Below are 16,464 nucleotides of genomic sequence, written 5' to 3' on the forward strand. Positions count from 1 at the left end.
CCCATCCCTCGTGGTCCACATCCTGCACCCAGCCCCATCCCTCCTGGTCCACCTCCTGCACCCAGCCCCATCCCTCCTGGTCCACCTCCTGCACCCAGCCCCATCCCTCGTGGTCCACATCCTGCACCCAGCTCCATCCCTCGTGGTCCACATCCTGCACCCAGCCCCATCCCTCGTGGTCCACCTCCTGCACCCAGCCCCATCCCTCGTGGTCCACATCCTGCACCCAGCCCCATCCCTCGTGGTCCACATCCTGCACCCAGCCCCATCCCTCGTGGTCCACATCCTGCACCCAGCCCCATCCCTCCTGGTCCACATCCTGCACCCAGCCCCATCCCTCCTGGTCCACATCCTGCACCCAGCCCCATCCCTCCTGGTCCACCTCCTGCACCCAGCCCGGGGTCCTGGTCGGGCTGTGGGCACCACACAAGGTCTGGCAGAGCTCTCAAACTCCTCAGTGCTTTATTTCAGCGACAGCCCCAGCGCGGGCAGCACCCCCAGGCACGCACCAGGGGTGCATGGACCTGACCCACATGGTGGGACCCACACAGCAAGACACGTGCCAGAGCAGCCCTGGGCACCAAGCACAACACCACAGGGCACCAAGCACAGCACCACAGGGCACCGCAGCCATAGGCACCAAGCACAGCACCACAGGGCACCAGGCACAGCACCACAGGGCACCAAGCACAGCACCACAGGGCACCAGGCACAGCACCACAGGGCACCGCAGCTCTTTCCTGCTGGAGGAGGCTCTGGCCAAGCCCCAGGAGCTCAGGGATGAGCACTGGGACATCCCAAGGGAGCGCTGGTGGTGGCTCATGAAGGGCGCTCCAGGGACCTTCACGATGCAGCACGGGTGGGCTGAGCTCTGCACACACCGGGCTCCCCAAGCTCCCCAAGCTCCTGCTGCGGGCAGGCTCAGCCCTGGGCCCCTGCCTGCATCCCTGCAGGAGCCAGCCCTGTGCCACCTCTCCAGCACAGCACCAGCTCCCCGGAGCCTCCCGGTGCAGGATGTGGCGGATTCCCCCTATGCCACAGCCCCTGGGAGCCAGAGCAGCAGCTCCAGCGCTGCCGCGCCGGCTTCCAGCAGTGCAGCTCCAGGAGCAGCAGAGGAGCAGGGGGACACTGGCAGCACCCACCCAGACAGTGGCACCGTCCCTGTGCCGGCCCCCACAGCACCCAGGGCCCACCAGCACCCTCCTCCCGGGCAGCAGCACCACTGAAGCCCAGCACGTCCCATCTCAAGCCCTAGAGGACAGGGGAAGCAGTGGGAGCTCACAGAGCCCCTCCAGCACCAGCCCACGCTCCTGTGCTTGCACCGGAGCCCAGCACCCTGCTCGCTGGAGGGGGCTTCTGGCACAGGCAGGGGCAGTGTGGGAGCTCTCGGGGTCTCCTGTGCCCCATGTCCCACACTGGTGCTCTCCTGCTCTGCCCCTGTGCAGTCTGTGCATGGGCCAGCACCCTCCTCCCAGCACCACCAGCATGGGGATGGAGAGCAGCGCCCAGCATGGATCCTGTGCTCACCCCAGGCTTGGGAAGAAGCTGGGCCCGGGCCCAGCCCCAGCATGGGGCCAGCTCTGTCCCAGCCCTGCACAACAGCTTCCCAACAGGTCAAGGCTGTGCACTGCCCCATTCGGAGGCTGCAGCCGGAGGTGCAGGGGCACCAAGTCCTTCTCCCGAGGCTGCCTTAAGCTTCGAGGTCCGAAAAGTCACCAGCTCCTTTTGAGGAGCTTGCCCAAGGCTGGAGGAGGAACCGAGGCCACGCAGCCAAGGCAGGGCCAGGCTGGTCCCCGTGTCCCTGGGAGCAGAACCCCGCTCTGCCCACGGCACCCTCCAAAGAAGCAGGGAGCAGGTTCCCACCTCCATCCTCCTGCCCATCCCAGTAGCCAGCAGGGAGCCAGGACAGGGGGTATCACCTCGGGGGTCCCCAGCAAGAGTCCCCAGCTCTGCTCCAGGCGCAGCCAGGGACCATGTGCAGACACTTGTGGGGCCCAGGACCCCGGAACAATCCTTGTGGCAGCTCCACAGCAAACATCCTGGCCCCAGCCTGGGGACAACAGAAGGAAGGGGCTCTGCCCCCCCAGCCTGCTAGAAGTGCTTGTCCTCCAGCAGCGAGCTCACCACCAGCTCCTTGTTGCCGAAGTCCCAGAAGGCAGTCATGTGGAAGGCCATGTTGGAGAGCACAACCAGGTACTCCAGGAAGGCGAAGATGGTGTACACTGGGGAGGAAGCACAGCACGTGAGGGAGGGCAGCCTGCGGGCAGAGCTGCCCCACGGGCAGGGGGTACCCAGGGCTGCTCTCCTGTGGGCACCACCCCAGCCCCGTCCCCGTGCCCTCACCTCCGGGGCCGCAGTACCAGTTGTGGTGGAAGTAGACACACACAGCAAATGCAAACGTGATGAAGGTGAAGAAGAAGAGAAGTTGCTTCCACTTGTAGGACTTGCGCTCCTGGCAGGGGACAAAGAGATGGGTCAGGTCCCTGGCCGGGTCCCAGCGCCTGCCCCAGCATGCGAACATACACCGAGGCCACAGGTGCCTCAGCGGATAGTGGAGAAGCCACCCCTGCCTCCAGAAAAGCTCTGTCCTGGCCCCAGCAGGGCACGGGAAGGCATCAGGAGCTCCACAGCATAGAAACATGGAATCACAGAGAGATTTGGGTCGAAGGGACCTCAAAGCTCCTCCAGCTCCAACCCCTGCCCCGGGCAGGGACCCCTTCCATAGAGCAGCTTGCTCCAAGCCCCTGTGTCCAACCTGGCCTTGAGCACTGCCAGGGATGGGGCAGCCACAGCTTCTCTGGGCACCCTGTGCCAGCGCCTCAGCACCCTCCCAGGGAAGAGCTTCTGCCTAAGAGCTCAGCTCAGTCTCCCCTCGGGCAGGTTCAAGCCATTCCCCTTGGCCTGTCCCTACATCCCTTGTTCCAAGCCCCTCTCCAGCTTCCCTGCAGCCCCTTTAGGCACTGGAGCTGCTCTCAGGTCTCCCCTTCACACAGCAGAGGGTCAGGATCCCCTCCCTGAGCTGCTGCTCACGCTCTGGGGGTGCACCCAGCACACGGGGGGGTCTGGGCTCAAGTGCACACTGGAGCCGAGTCATGAGGAGCTTCTCCTCACCCAGCACCCCAAGTCCTCCTCAGGCTCCATCCCATCATCCCCAGCCTGGCTTTGTGCTGGGGTTGCCCCGACCAGGGCAGGGCCTTGCCCTTGGCCTGCTTGGGCTCCATGAGATTCCCATGGTCCCAGCTCTCAGCCTGCCCAGCTCCCTGTGGATGCTGCTCTCCGTGCTGGTGCCCAGGGCTCCACCACAGGGTCTGCGCTGCAGGTGGCTCCTCCACGGGGCTCTGTGGGAATTCACCGGCCCCAGGGAGCAGGAAACCACATCAAGAGCTGCAGCTGGGGCGGGCGCTGCACGAGGCGGGCGCCCTGGCACCGGGGCCCCATCCTGCCCCGGCACCACCTCCCGCAGCACAGCGAGGGGTGCAGGGCACGGGGCTGCTCCAGAGCCCCCCATCACACAGCAGGGCTGGGCTGGCAGAGACTGGCCCCTGCCTGCATGGTGGGTCCCCAAACCCACTGCCCCGTCCACACGTGGCCCAGCACCCCCAAAGCTGGGGGCTGTGGGTTCAGTCCCCTCCCACTCTTCCATCACCCACCATGGATAATGAAACCCAAAGCCCTGGGGTGAGCAGGGAGCCCCAGGGGCAGAGGAGACCCAAACGCTTCCGGACATGGAGGGGGATGCAGGGGAGACCCCAGTGCAGGGACACCAAGCGCTGGGGCAGGGGGGCTGGAAACAAGGGCTCAGGGCCATATCGGGGCTGTTATTCCTGCTCCTGGGTGGGAGGGGGATTTCCCCCTCGCTGATGTTTCCACACGAGACAGCCCCATCTGTCTGCAGGGGCTGGTGAGCAGGAGGAAAATTCACCTCGCCCCATCACACTTTCCATTGCCCCAGAAAGCTCAGACCAGCCTGAGAGAGGAACCGGGCCACGCAGGAGGAAAACCCAGAGGGGCAGGGCAGCCCCAGGCACCTTCACCAGCTGGGACATGGGCAGGGCAGGTCCCTTCCTGCTCCGGCTGATGACCTCTGACAGCTCCTGGGGCATCCCTTTCTAACCCCCTGCAGCCCTGATCCAGCCCTGGGGCACCAACACAAGAGGGATGTGGAGCTGTTGGAGTGAGGCCAGAGGAGGCCACGGAGCTGCTGCGAGGGCTGGAGCAGCTCTGCTCTGGAGCCAGGCTGAGAGAGCTGGGCTGGGGCAGCCTGGAGAAGAGAAGGCTCCTGAAGGGGAGACCTGAGAGCAGCTCCAGTGCCTGAAGGGGCTGCAGGAAAGCTGGAGAGGGGCTTGGGACAAGGGATGTAGGGACAGGCCAAGGGGAATGGCTTGAACCTGCCCGAGGGGAGACTGAGCTGAGCTCTTAGGCAGAAGCTCTTCCCTGGGAGGGTGCTGAGGCGCTGGCACAGGGTGCCCAGAGAAGCTGTGGCTGCCCCATCCCTGGCAGTGCTCAAGGCCAGGTTGGACACAGGGGCTTGGAGCAAGCTGCTCTATGGAAGGGGTCCCTGCCCGTGGCAGGGGTTGGGGCCAGATGTGCTCCAAGGTCCCTGCACCCCAAACCCGGCCGTTCCCCTGCCCCCGCAGCACTGCCAACCCCAGCACCTGGAAGCGCTGATGCTCGCTGGGCGCTGCCGGGCCCGGGTGGGGGCTGGGGCGCTGCGAGCTTGAGAGCGGAAGCGGGTCACAAAGAGCCCGCGCGTGGCGGCTGCGGAAACGGCGGCGCCCGGAGAGCGGCTCCTGCCAGCAGCAAGGGAGCAGCAGCTCCGCTGCACCGCGACTCAGCACTGCATGGGGTCACAGAGCGATAGAGCACTGCACTGCACTGCACTGCACCGGGTCACAGAGCAATAGAGTACTGCACTGCACTGCACCGGGTCACAGAGCAATAGAGTACTGCACTGCACCAGGTCATAGAGTGATAGAGCACTGCACTGCACTGGGTCATAGAGTGATAGAGCACTGCACTGCACCGGGTCATAGAGTGATAGAGCACTGCACTGCACCGGGTCATAGAGTGATAGAGCACTGCACTGCACCGGGCCATAGAGTGATAGAGCACTGCACTGCACTGCACCGGGTCATAGAGTGATAGAGCACTGCACTGCACCAGGTCATAGAGTGATAGAGCACTGCACTGCACCAGGTCATAGAGTGATAGAGCACTGCACTGCACCGGGCCATAGAGTGATAGAGCACTGCACTGCACTGGGTCATAGAGTGATAGAGCACTGCACTGCACTGGGTCATAGAGCGATAGAGCACTGCACTGCACCGGGTCATAGAGCGATAGAGCACTGCACTGCACTGCACCGTTTCATAGAGCGATGGAGCACTGCACGGGGTCATAGAACGATAGAGCACTGCACTGCACCGGGTCATGGAGCAATAGAGCACTGCACTGCACAGGGTCACAGAGCGATAGAGTACTGCACTGCACAGGGTCATAGAGCGATAGAGCACTGCACTGCACCGGGTCATAGAGTGATAGAGCACTGCACTGCACCGGGTCATAGAGCGATAGAGCACTGCACTGCACCGGGTCATAGAGTGATAGAGCACTGCACTGCACCGGGTCATGGAGCAATAGAGCAGAGCACTGCACTGCACGGGGTCATAGAGTGATAGAGCACTGCACAGGGTCACAGAGCGATAGAGCGCAGCACTGCACTGCACAGGGTCATAGAGCGATAGAGCACTGCACTGCACCGGGTCATAGAGTGATAGAGCACTGCACTGCACCGGGTCATAGAGTGATAGAGCACTGCACTGCACGGGGTCATAGAGCGATAGAGCACTGCACAGGGTCACAGAGCGATAGAGCACTGCACTGCACAGGGTCACAGAGCGATAGAGCACTGCACTGCACCGGGTCACAGAGCGATAGAGCACTGCACTGCACTTCACCGGGTCATAGAGCGATAGAGCACTGCACAGGGTCACAGAGCGATAGAGCACTGCACTGCACCGGGTCACAGAGCGATAGAGCACTGCACTGCACTTCACCGGGTCATAGAGCAATAGAGCACCGCACTGGACCAGGTCATAGAGCGCTGCACTGCACTGGGTCATAAGAGCACCGCACCGGGTTGTACACAATCTATTCTATACTAATCCCAAACGCATCAGCCATGCTCTCCGGGCTGCTCCCAAGGGCTGGCTCTGTTCCTGGACCTTCCCTTCCAGGGGACAAGCAGCACAAGGGGACCCCAGAACTGCCTTAACCAGCACTGAGGGGCAGGAGCAGCAGCGCAGCGAGCAGGGGGCTGGGCTCACACCAAGCGGCACCGCTGCCTCTGTGCCTGCTGCAGGACAAGCCCAGCAGGACCCGGCTGCACTGGGGGCTGCAGCAGCCGGCCCATGCACACGCGTCCCTCAGCCCCACAGGACAGCGGGGCTGGGCCAGGGGCAAACACGGCTGCAAACCAGAAGTGAAACCGCTCTGCTCCGCTGCGCCCTCCGTGCCCTCAGGAGGCAGCTGGGGCAGGAGGGGTGTGAGGGGGGAGCAGCCCATGGCCCCAGAGAGGACAACCCCACACCAGCCCTGGCAGGCACCGAGGCCCCGGCTGCTGCCTCCAGCCCAGAGCTGCCCTCTCTCTGCCTCCAGTTCCCCTTCTCCCCCAGCTCTCCCCTTCCTTCCCCTCCTCCTCGGAGCCTTCCTCCCGCCTCCCCTCCTGCACAGCTTCATCTTCCCTTCTCTCACCATTTGCCACCCTGCAGCTGGAACCCGCCTGCACTTCCCCATCTCGGCCCGGTTCCTCAGCACCCTCCTGCCCTCGCACAGAGGCACTTGCGACACCAGCCCCAGCACCGAGGCTTTTGCAAGACCGATTCCTGTCCCGCACCCTCCAGCAGCACTGCTGGAAACTGCACTGAGGGGCTGGGACCAGAGCCTCAGCCCTGCTCGGCTGGAGCAGGAGGAAGGACGGGGGCTCCTGCACGGACTTGGTCCTGGAGATGGTCCCAGGGTTGGTCCTGGAGAACCCGAACCCCTCTGGGCACCCTGAGTGGCTCCGTCTCCCGGTACCCTCTGCTGAGGAGGAGGGAAGGACGGGACAGCACAGGACAGGGTCATGCTCCTCACCCATCCCCTGCTGCCAGGGCCGGCTCCAGGGCTGGGGGAGCGAAGCTCAGAACCGACACAAACAGAGCCCAAATCTGCCCTTGAGCCGCCCTGACCTGCCAGACCCTGTCCTCGAGCAGCACCACGAGCCCCCAGCCTGGCAGCTCAGCACGAGCTGCCCAACTTCTCCCTGCTCCTGCCGAGGCCGGCACTGCCTACCAGCACTTCCCACCGGCCGCCCGGCTCAGGGTGAGGAGGATGTGGTGGTGCTGATGGTGGCACCGGGCCTGTGATGGCCTCAGCACCCCCCCTCTGCCAACCTGAGCCCAGTGGTGGCCTCACAGAGCCCTGGGAAGTGAGTGAGCAGCCTGAGAAACCCCAACAGCGGGATAAGACCCTGGAGACCTTAGAATCCTGGAACGGTTTGGGATGAAGGGACCTTAAAGCTCCTCCAGCTCCAACCCCTGCCACGGGCAGGGACCCCTTCCATAGAGCAGCTTGCTCCAAGCCCCTGTGTCCAACCTGGCCTTGAGCACTGCCAGGGATGGGGCAGCCACAGCTTCTCTGGGCAGACTCCTCCTCCTCTCCCTCTGAGCCGCGGTCCCGTGAGAATGATTCACGGCAGCAGCCCAGCTCACCCACCACGGGACAGCGCTGCAGGGGTGAGGCACATCTGCAGAGCGGTGATAAGGACGAGCACCCGCTTATCAGAGGATGCCACCTGCGGCTGGGGGCCCACTGATGTGTCAAGCCCTTGGTCTGCTTCATGCCCACACATCCAATCTGTGGGCCTGACCACAGCCAGGCCACCACCAGCTGTGCTTGGAGGAACTCAGCCGTCACCCGCGTGTGGTGCCCTGGGTGACAGCTCCATCTGCTGACACAGCCCTGTGGGGAGCTGGGGCAGGGCTGGCCCCAAACGGGTCACAGCTCTCTGCAGGGAGGCACCCAGCTCGTGGGGACCACGCAGCCCTGCAGGCACCTCCCCTCCATCAGCAGGGGCTGTCCAAGAATCCCAGCCTGGTTTGGGATGAAGGGAGCTTAAAGCTCCTCCAGCTCCAAGCCCTGCCACGGGCAGGGACCCCTTCCATAGAGCAGCTTGCTCCAAGCCCCTGTGTCCAACCTGGCCTTGAGCACTGCCAGGGATGGGGCAGCCACAGCTTCTCTGGGCACCCTGTGCCAGCGCCTCAGCACCCAAGAAGAAAAGAGGAAGCCATGCTCAGTGGTGGCCCCATGCAGGGTGGTGACGTGCTCCCAGGACATCACTGTGCCGTCCTGCCCTTCCACCCAGGGATGTGCCATGGTCAATGCATCCTCAGAAGGAGGAAATGCTCCTTTGCTGGGCTTGGGCCCATGCACCAGGACATGGGGATGCCCCAGCAGAGCTCAAGCCCTGCAGGATTAACAAGGACAAGCTGCCACTGTGCTCACTGCAGCGCAGGGCTGGAGGTGCTGTGGTTTGGTAACCCAAGGTCAACACAAGCCACCCACCAGCACAGGAGCAGGAGATGCACAGGCTGCTCAGTGCCAGCGGGTGCAGAGAGCCCTGGTGACAGCACCCAGTGACACCGAGCCCATAGGCTTTGTGGGTGCAGGCTGCACACACAGAGCCCCAACAGGGCCACCACTACACAGCAGATCCATGGACCAGCCTTGGTCCCAAAGAAACACAGGATGGGCTCTGGGCAGCCCTGCCAGCACCTCCTGCCTGCTTCCCCCTTCTCCTTGGGAGCAGTAATGAATCAGGCACAGTGGGTGACATGGCAGAGGGCATCCTGCAGGCAGAAGTGCTGCCAGATGGTGGCAGAGCTCCCCGGGTCACACCACCACCAGCGGGACTTTGCTCCTGGCATGAACCTGGGAGGAACCCACCTGAATCCATCCCTACAAGGGATGCAGGCATAGGACAAGGGGAATGGGTTCAAACTGAAACAGGGGAGACTGAGCTGAGCTCTTAGGCAGAAGCTCCTCCCTGGGAGGGTGCTGAGGCGCTGGCACAGGGTGCCCAGAGAAGCTGTGGCTGCCCCATCCCTGGCAGTGTTCAAGGCCAGGTTGGACACAGGGGCTTGGAGCAAGCTGCTCTATGGAAGGGGTCCCTGCCCGTGGCAGAGGTTGGAGCTGGAGGAGCTTTAAGCTCCTTTCCAACACAAACCAGTGCATGGCTCTCTGAATTACCAGGAGAGAAAAGCCAGACACGTGGAGGGAGGCTGCTCACTCTCCGCCCCAACCCTCCAGCTGCAGTGTTGTGGTGGGTCAGGGCTGTCATCAGTCCCCTGCTCCACACAGCAACACAGACCCATCACCATCAGCGTCCACAGGCTTCAAGCTCAACCCAGGCAACTGCCACCATGCCCAGCTCAGCACCAGCATGATTTCTGGGAGACAGACAGCAGGATTAGTGCTGCTGCTGCCACCAAAGCTCATGGGATTGCTGCAGTGCTACAGCCAGCAGTGGTGCAGTGCCTGCTCAGGAGATGCAGGGCTGGGAGCTCTGTACAGAAAACACCCCAAACCAAAGCCAGAACACAAGCCAAGAGATGGGATAAATAAAGGAAGCTGTAGGAAAGCTGCCAAGGAGCGAGCTCCCGTTACCGCCGTATCACCAGAGACAAGAGATCACTTCCCAGCAAGAGGGGAACCCCAGGATCTCCAAAATCCCTTTCATAGGGAATCTCGCAGGCAAACAACTGCTGGAAGCTGCTTTTCCAGCCCTGGCACAAGGCAGCGAGGGGATGGGCTCCGTGAATTGCCGGAAGGGGCCAATAAACAGCGCGATGGAGCGGGAGCCGCGCTGAGGCACTCACCCTGTGTCACTGCCTGAGCAGATCCCAGGCACAGCAGCCCCTGTCCCTTAGCAGCTCCCAGCCCTCACCAGCTCTCCGGGGTGTGGGCACACACCTCTGGAAGCTTCCCCTGGAGGTCTGTGCTTTGCAAAGCAATCAGCTTCCTGGGGCAATGCAGTGCAGGGAGCCGGAGGGACCACTCCCCATGGGATGGGAGGGTCAGGCTGGGGATGAGCTGGGTGAGACATATCCCCAAGGGGGGGAAATAAGGGAGGGAGGTCCAAGGAGCCCAGAGACCCCGGCAAAGCTGAGGCAGACACATGCGGCAGCAGCTTTCACACACACGGTTCCAAAGCTGCACATCCTGCCCTGCAGCGGTGCTGGTGTGCAGGGTCCAGCACTCACTGCGAAGCAGCTCAGCACCAGAGGTGCATCCATGAATGGCATAAGAAGCTCCTGACCAGTGAGTCCCTGAGCCTTGCAGGGAGCAGGGCCTGCAGCAGCCTGTACAGTGCAGTGATTCCTGCAGGAAAGGGGGTAACACAACCAGTGCTTCCCGCTGCTCCTGGTTTGCAGGAGCAGCAGGTTCCAGTTCCCCAGTGCAGAGAAGCTGATTTCAGCCCAGAAACAGGCATCCTCAGGGAAGGAGGGTCAGGAAACGCAGCCCATGGGGACACTGATGAAGAGGTTTTCAAGTGAAAACCAGAAAATAGGAAATCAAAAGATTCCTCCCACTTTGTTTTGGTGAACCCTTGAGTTTTGGTGACCATGCTTCCCAGCTGCACATGGTGGTGGCAACTCCTTCAGCATCCAGTCACAGTTGTTCTAAGTCTTCCAGTGCATAAAAGAGTTACAGAAAACCTGGAGAAGGGCTTGGACAAGGGCCTTTAACCTTAAATGGCTTTAATCTGCCCGAGGGGAGACTGAGCTGAGCTCTTAGGCAGAAGCTCTTCCCTGGGAGGGTGCTGAGGCGCTGGCACAGGGTGCCCAGAGAAGCTGTGGCTGCCCCATCCCTGGCAGTGCTCAAGGCCAGGTTGGACACAGGGGCTTGGAGCAAGCTGCTCTATGGAAGGGGTCCCTGCCTGTGGCAGGGGTTGGAGCTGGGTGACCTTGGGGTCCTTTCCAACCCAAACCGTTCCATGATTCCATGACTATTTCACAACCAAGCAACAGTCAGACCCCCCACCACCAGCCAAAGCCCCCTCAGCACCCAGCACTGAGAGAAGAAGGAAAGTGTCTGTACCTCGGGACTTACTGTGTGCTTCTTCGTCATCCTCCAGAGGATGCAGGTCAGCAGCATGTGGCCCAGAGCTGAGGTGATGAACACGATGAAGGCGTTTTCATGGATTGCTGCACCAACAAGACAAGAGCTTTCCTGTTAAATCTGAGAGCAGCACAAGGGGGGCACGGGGTAGGCGTTGGGAGGGCGAGGGATCCTCTGCCTTCTGCAGGACATGGTCCTGCTGGCAGCTCCAACACCCAGGAGATGCTGTGGCCCAGGACCTGGGTCTGTGCAGAAGGTAGGAACAGCAGAGGAGGGAAAAGGGAATTTAGGGACAAAGCAGCTTGTGAATTGCACCCCTGGAATCCTGGGGCTGGAGTGGGATGTGTGTTGCTATCACACTTATCCCAAAGGTGCCAGGAGGGTGTTTTCATGCTCTGGCACCTGGTCTCCACTGCTTCACACTGTTGTATACTCAGGCAGCTGCCAAAGCAGCTCAGCATCAGCACTACTGCTCTAGGGATGGGGAACTGAGGCAGGGAGGGGGGTTTGCAGAGTGAGCAAGTCCAAGACCCAGGAAGGGCCATCTTCTGGCCTCCTTCGTTATCCACGGGCTATTAGGAGCTGTCATCAGCCTCCCCATCAGCCTTGGGGCTGCCTTCTGCATCACTGCATGGCGCAGACACAGGCTCAGGCTGGAAAGGCAGCAGGAGCTCCCAAAAGCCCCACACAAACCCATGCCACTTCAGGTGAGCTGTTTTCACATGTGTGCTCTATTTAAGAATGTTCTGCCTGTTCTCCAGGAACTGAACCTCAGGCTGAATTCCCAACCACCTGAATGTAAGAAACGATCTCCCCTGATTCCAGAGGAAGGGAAACGCCATGAGGAGCAATGGGAAAGGCAACTGTTAGAGGTGAAGATGTGAGCCAGTCCCTGCAGAGATGACTAACCCGAGCCCGGTCTCATCCTGGCACATAAGCCAAGAGTTGAAACTTATCCTCCAGACATGAGACTGGTGTTTTAATACAGATCTGGGAAAACTAGGTTAAGCTCAGCTCTCCATGTGGCTTTTGTTCAGCCTGGAGAAGGCTCCAGTGTGACCTTAGAGCAGTTCCAGGGCCTAAAGGAGCTGCAGGAAAGCTGGAGAGGGGCTTTGGACAAGGGCCTGTAGGGACAAGCCAAGGGAAATGGATTGGAAGGGGCTTGGAGCAAGCTGCTCTAGAGGAAGGTGTCCCTGCCCACAGCAGGGGTTGGAACTGGAGGAGCTTTAAGGTCCCTTCCAACCCAAACCACTCTGTGCTACTCTCAGTACAGCATCAGGTGCATTCCCACCTCCACTGCTGGAGGCAGCAAACCTTCTTCTGTCAATGTCCCCTCTTGAGCTCCAAACCCTCTTCTTGGAGCTCTGCCCTGGCCTCTTTGGGAGATTTCATGACTACACCCTGCAGTGTGGTCCCACAGCCAGACCCAGTATCCATTAACATCATCAAGTGGTGCACAGGGACAGCCCAGCACAGAGCTCCCTTGCCCGCAAGTCCCCAAACATGCACTGTTTCTGCTGCAACAGCACCACCTTGCTGGCTCATGGGTTTGAGCCCTCTCCAGTCAATCCCTGGTGCCTCCTCCAGATGTCAGGGTTGAACAGCAGCTGGATATCATCACCAGCACTTAAAACTCACTTCCGATGAGACCAGGTGGGAGAAGAGCATTTCCCAGCCCGTGGTGACCATATTTCACACAGACACTTCACCTGGAAAATGCTGATTTTGTTTTCAGGTCAACACAGGAAGTTTTACCCACTTTAGGTGGGGAGACAGTATTTAAAATGCAGAGCATGGACTGGAAGCCAGCTCAGAGCCAGAATCACAGCTGAACAGCGGAGCAGGGGCAGTACTAACCTCACCTGTGGTGGGACACGTTAAGCACAGCCTTGGTGCACAAGCAGGAGCCAAGCACTTAAGTCTGAGCTTAGGCTTGACACAAAAATTGGTGAGAACTTTGGGAAGAGCACGGCTATTGGCACATTATGACACAACTTTGCTCTAAAAATACTAACCTTAATACAATTTCTTCTCTTCTTAGCCGTTTTTCCTCCAAACTGACCACTTCCAAAGTACTTGTGTGAGTTACAGAATTATAGAATAGTTAGGGTTGGAAAGGACCTTAAGATCATCCAGTTCCAACCCCCTGCCATTGGCATGAACACCCCACACTAAACCATGGCACCCAAGGCTCTGTCCAACCTGGCCTTGAGCACTGCCAGGGATGGAGCATTCACAGCTTCCCTGGGCAACCCATTCCAGTGCCTCAGCACCCTCACAGTAAAAAACTTCTTCCTCATCTCTAAGCTGAACTTGCCCTGTCCCTGCTGGGTGAAGCAGAGCTCTGCAGAGCCGCGGCAGCCCCTGCTCAGAGGCTGGAGGTGACTCCTACCATAGTTCTCAGAGGAGGACACGTAGGTGAGGATGAGGAGGGCGAAGTTCTCGAGCAGGTTCAGCAGCAGGTTGCAGTGGCAGAGGCGCAGGTAGCGCGGGTGGGAGCAGTGGCAGCTCTGGTAGTGGTTCCAGTAGGCGATGGCCACCAGGAAGCGGGGGGCCGAGTGCAGGCCGATGCAGAGGCGCCAGACGTAGCGCTGCGGGGTCTCGCCTCCGATGGCCGCGCTGATGGAGGGCAGGTAGTTGGGGACCTGCAGGAGACACAGAGCTCGTGGGGAGGGACACAGGTTTGCATCCTGCTGCCATGGAGCCACGGCATCAACCAGGGTGGGAAGGAGCTTCAGGACCATCTTGCCCCAAGGCCACCACTGCCCCATGGCACTGAGGCCTCGTCTCCACGGGGTGTGAACCCTCGCAGGGCCGGTGCCTGCAGCCCTGCCCTGGGCAGCCTGTTCCAATGCCTGAGCACCCTCTGGGGCAGGAATTGTTCCTCAGCTCCATCTAAACCTGCCCTGGTGCAGCTTTTTTTCCCTAAGTTTATTCCCATTTCAAAGCTAGGGAATGCAACATGGCAGGAGGCTTGGTTCAGCCCCCAGCCCTGCTGGGACAGTCCCTGGGTGCTGGGGTGCCCCTCTCAGGGTCTTCTTGTGTTTCTTAGCTTTATAATTGATCTTTATGCCTTCCCTTTGCTCAGTCGTAGTCTTCCACATGTTCTCTGACTCAAAAGTTTGGGGAGAGAACTGACACCAGCAGCAAAGAGCGGCCAGCGAGGAGCCCAGGCAGAACCGTGCACCCCCGTGTCCTGCAGAAAGGTGTTCCCCACAGGAGCTGCTCTCCAGTCATCCAACGGGAGCTGGTTCCTCAAGCAGAACCTGCCACCTCCCTCCCCTGCCCTGTACTTCCTCATACTGGCAGAGGGTGAGCACTGAATCCCTGCCCTCTCCAAGCAACCACACCTCGGTACCCCCCCTCCCTGCTCTCTTCCCACCACCTCTTCCCATGCAGAGCTGGAGATCCCTCACTTCGCCACCATGGAATAGGAGCTGCAGAACACCTCTGAGCCTCCTCCTCGCCCTGCCCAACAAGCTGAGTTGTGAGGGGGGCACAGAACCACACACTGGGTGGGCACATTACTCACGGCTCCAAATCTCCAGCCAAACGGCCCTGGTGCTTCCCTGCTCCATCACCCCCACAGCAGCCTGTCTCACCATCCCTGCTTTAGGAACTCAGCATCGGGGGCTTTCAACTGGATGATCTTAAGGTCCTTTCCAACTCAAACCATTCTATGATCACCATCAGCCTGTGTCACCCCACTATGTAGGAGGAACACAGACCCCATAAAGCCCTGGGGTCACCTCCTGTAGTGTGACAAGGACTCCTGCCCCCTGTTTCAGCTTGTAACCAGCTGTTCATCCACCGCTGTGCTGAGGAGGAACCTGATCCCATCCCTTCTGGAAACCCAGGCGGTCCCTCTCAAGCTGCACTCCCCAGGTACGTGCTTGTGACTCCGCTGATGAGCTCCAGCAGATCTGAGGGGCAGCAATTCCTTCTCCGAAAGCTGGGCTAACCCCTCCTCAGGACACTGGGTCTGTCTGCAGCTTCATCACTTTTACTCCTCGCCCCCACCACCACTGTGCCCAGCAGACACCAGGCTGCACCCCCTAAGCCCCTTTATAAAGCCAAAACCTCAGCTGCCAGACCCAAAGCACTACAAACACACCAAAATAAAGCGGCTTCTTGAAGACCCTGTAGCACCTGTGGTGGGAAAGCAGAGGAGGAGAGAGGAGCGCTGCCAGCCCCGGCTGTCCCAGCGCAGCGCGAGGACTCGGCCCCATCCGGGTAAGGACTCACTTACCCCGCAGTGAGTCGCTGTCGTCTCCCGAAAATGGAAGAGCAGAGACCAGATGACACAGAACAGGAACCCAAAGAGGGGGCAGAACACAGTCGCCAGAGCCAGCGTGGTGAAGCGGAGCCGGAAGAGGATCCCATCGCGGTCCAGGGGCAGTGGCACCTGCAGCATCTTGATGGGCCTGGAAATGAACCAACCAGAGGGATCATAGAAGGGGTTGGGCTGAAGGGACCTTAAAGCTCCTCCAGCTCCAACCCCTGCCCCGGACAGGGACCCCTTCCATAGAGCAGCTTGCTCCAAGCCCCTGTGTCCAACCTGGCCTTGAGCACTGCCAGGGATGGGGCAGCCACAGCTTCTCTGGGCACCCTGTGCCAGCGCCTCAGCACCCTCACAGGGAAGAGCTTCTGCCTAAGAGCTCAGCTCAGTCTCCCCTCGGGCAGGTTAAAGCCATTCCCCTTGGCCTGGCCCTACATCCCTTGTCCCAAGCCCCTCTCCAGCTTTCCTGCAGCCCCTTCAGGCACTGGAGCTGCTCTCAGGTCTCCCCTTCAGGAGCCTTCTCTTCTCCAGGCTGCCCCAGCCCCGCTCTAGAGCAGAGCTTGATGGGGATTTTCTGTCCTGCACGGCCCAGCCCCAACAGCCCTGGGCAGTGCTGCGCACAGGAGGCTGGCAGAGGCTGCCTCTCACACCCATGTTTAACAGCCACAGAGCCCCAGGGCAGGGATCAAGGACAGGCAGCTGACAGCACCCTTCCGGGAGGCAGGAGGAGAGCACAACCATGAGCAGGGGCCGCAAGCAGGACTGGAGCAGTGTCCCGCAGGCAGCAGGGAGGAGCTGTCAGTGGGATGCACAAGCAGTGGGACATCACACATGATGCTGCAGACAGCAAGAGTGATGTGGCTGGAGACACGTGAGCTCTTTCCAGCAGTGTCCATCATTCCAGACCATTCCTCTTTATCCAGGCCATTCCCGGGCTCTGCTCAGACCTGCTATACAGGACCAGTGCTGACAGAGTGAGGGTAGCATGTGCTGTGTGCTGCAGCTCCTCAGCACATCCCCAACCT

The 16,464-nt window shown here is 60.6% G+C and overlaps 1 protein-coding gene across 3 annotated transcripts; it reads right to left on the reverse strand.

The window, feature by feature from the left end:
• Nucleotides 1-1,216: 1,216 nt before the first annotated feature.
• LOC133263872 (post-GPI attachment to proteins factor 2-like) lies at nucleotides 1,217-15,620 on the reverse strand. Of its 3 annotated transcripts, none has more exons than XM_061443719.1 (5): nucleotides 15,410-15,618; nucleotides 13,553-13,805; nucleotides 11,152-11,246; nucleotides 2,344-2,452; nucleotides 1,959-2,222 (listed from the first exon to the last, which is right to left on the reverse strand). In XM_061443719.1, the coding sequence occupies exons 1-5, from the start codon at nucleotides 15,572-15,574 to the stop codon at nucleotides 2,092-2,094; spliced, it is 753 nt and encodes a 250-aa protein (XP_061299703.1). In that variant the 5' UTR covers nucleotides 15,575-15,618; the 3' UTR covers nucleotides 1,959-2,091. The 3 variants fall into 3 exon arrangements, with proteins under 3 accessions (XP_061299700.1, XP_061299703.1, XP_061299701.1); XM_061443717.1 differs by having other exon boundaries at nucleotides 11,140-11,246; nucleotides 15,410-15,617; XM_061443716.1 differs by lacking the exon at nucleotides 11,152-11,246 and having other exon boundaries at nucleotides 1,217-2,222; nucleotides 15,410-15,620.
• Between the last annotated feature and the right edge of the window lie 844 nt (nucleotides 15,621-16,464).

This window comes from Pezoporus flaviventris, unplaced genomic scaffold (assembly GCF_033815535.1).
Source record: "Pezoporus flaviventris isolate CSIRO_AGI_PZ_B2104156 unplaced genomic scaffold, CSIRO_AGI_Pfla_v1 ptg000509l, whole genome shotgun sequence".
Taxonomy (NCBI): Eukaryota; Metazoa; Chordata; class Aves; order Psittaciformes; family Psittacidae; genus Pezoporus; species Pezoporus flaviventris.

Excerpts from the sequence above, each read along its gene's own strand:
- LOC133263872 (XM_061443716.1), bottom strand. The coding sequence starts at position 15,574 with ATGCTGCAGGTGCCACTGCCCCTGGACCGCGATGGGATCCTCTTCCGG. Across the intron at positions 13,806-15,409 it reads CGACAGCGACTCACTGCGGG|GTCCCCAACTACCTGCCCTC; the intron begins GTAAGTGAGTCC and ends TGTCTCCTGCAG. Across the intron at positions 2,223-2,343 it reads CTGGTACTGCGGCCCCGGAG|TGTACACCATCTTCGCCTTC; the intron begins GTGAGGGCACGG and ends CTTCCTCCCCAG.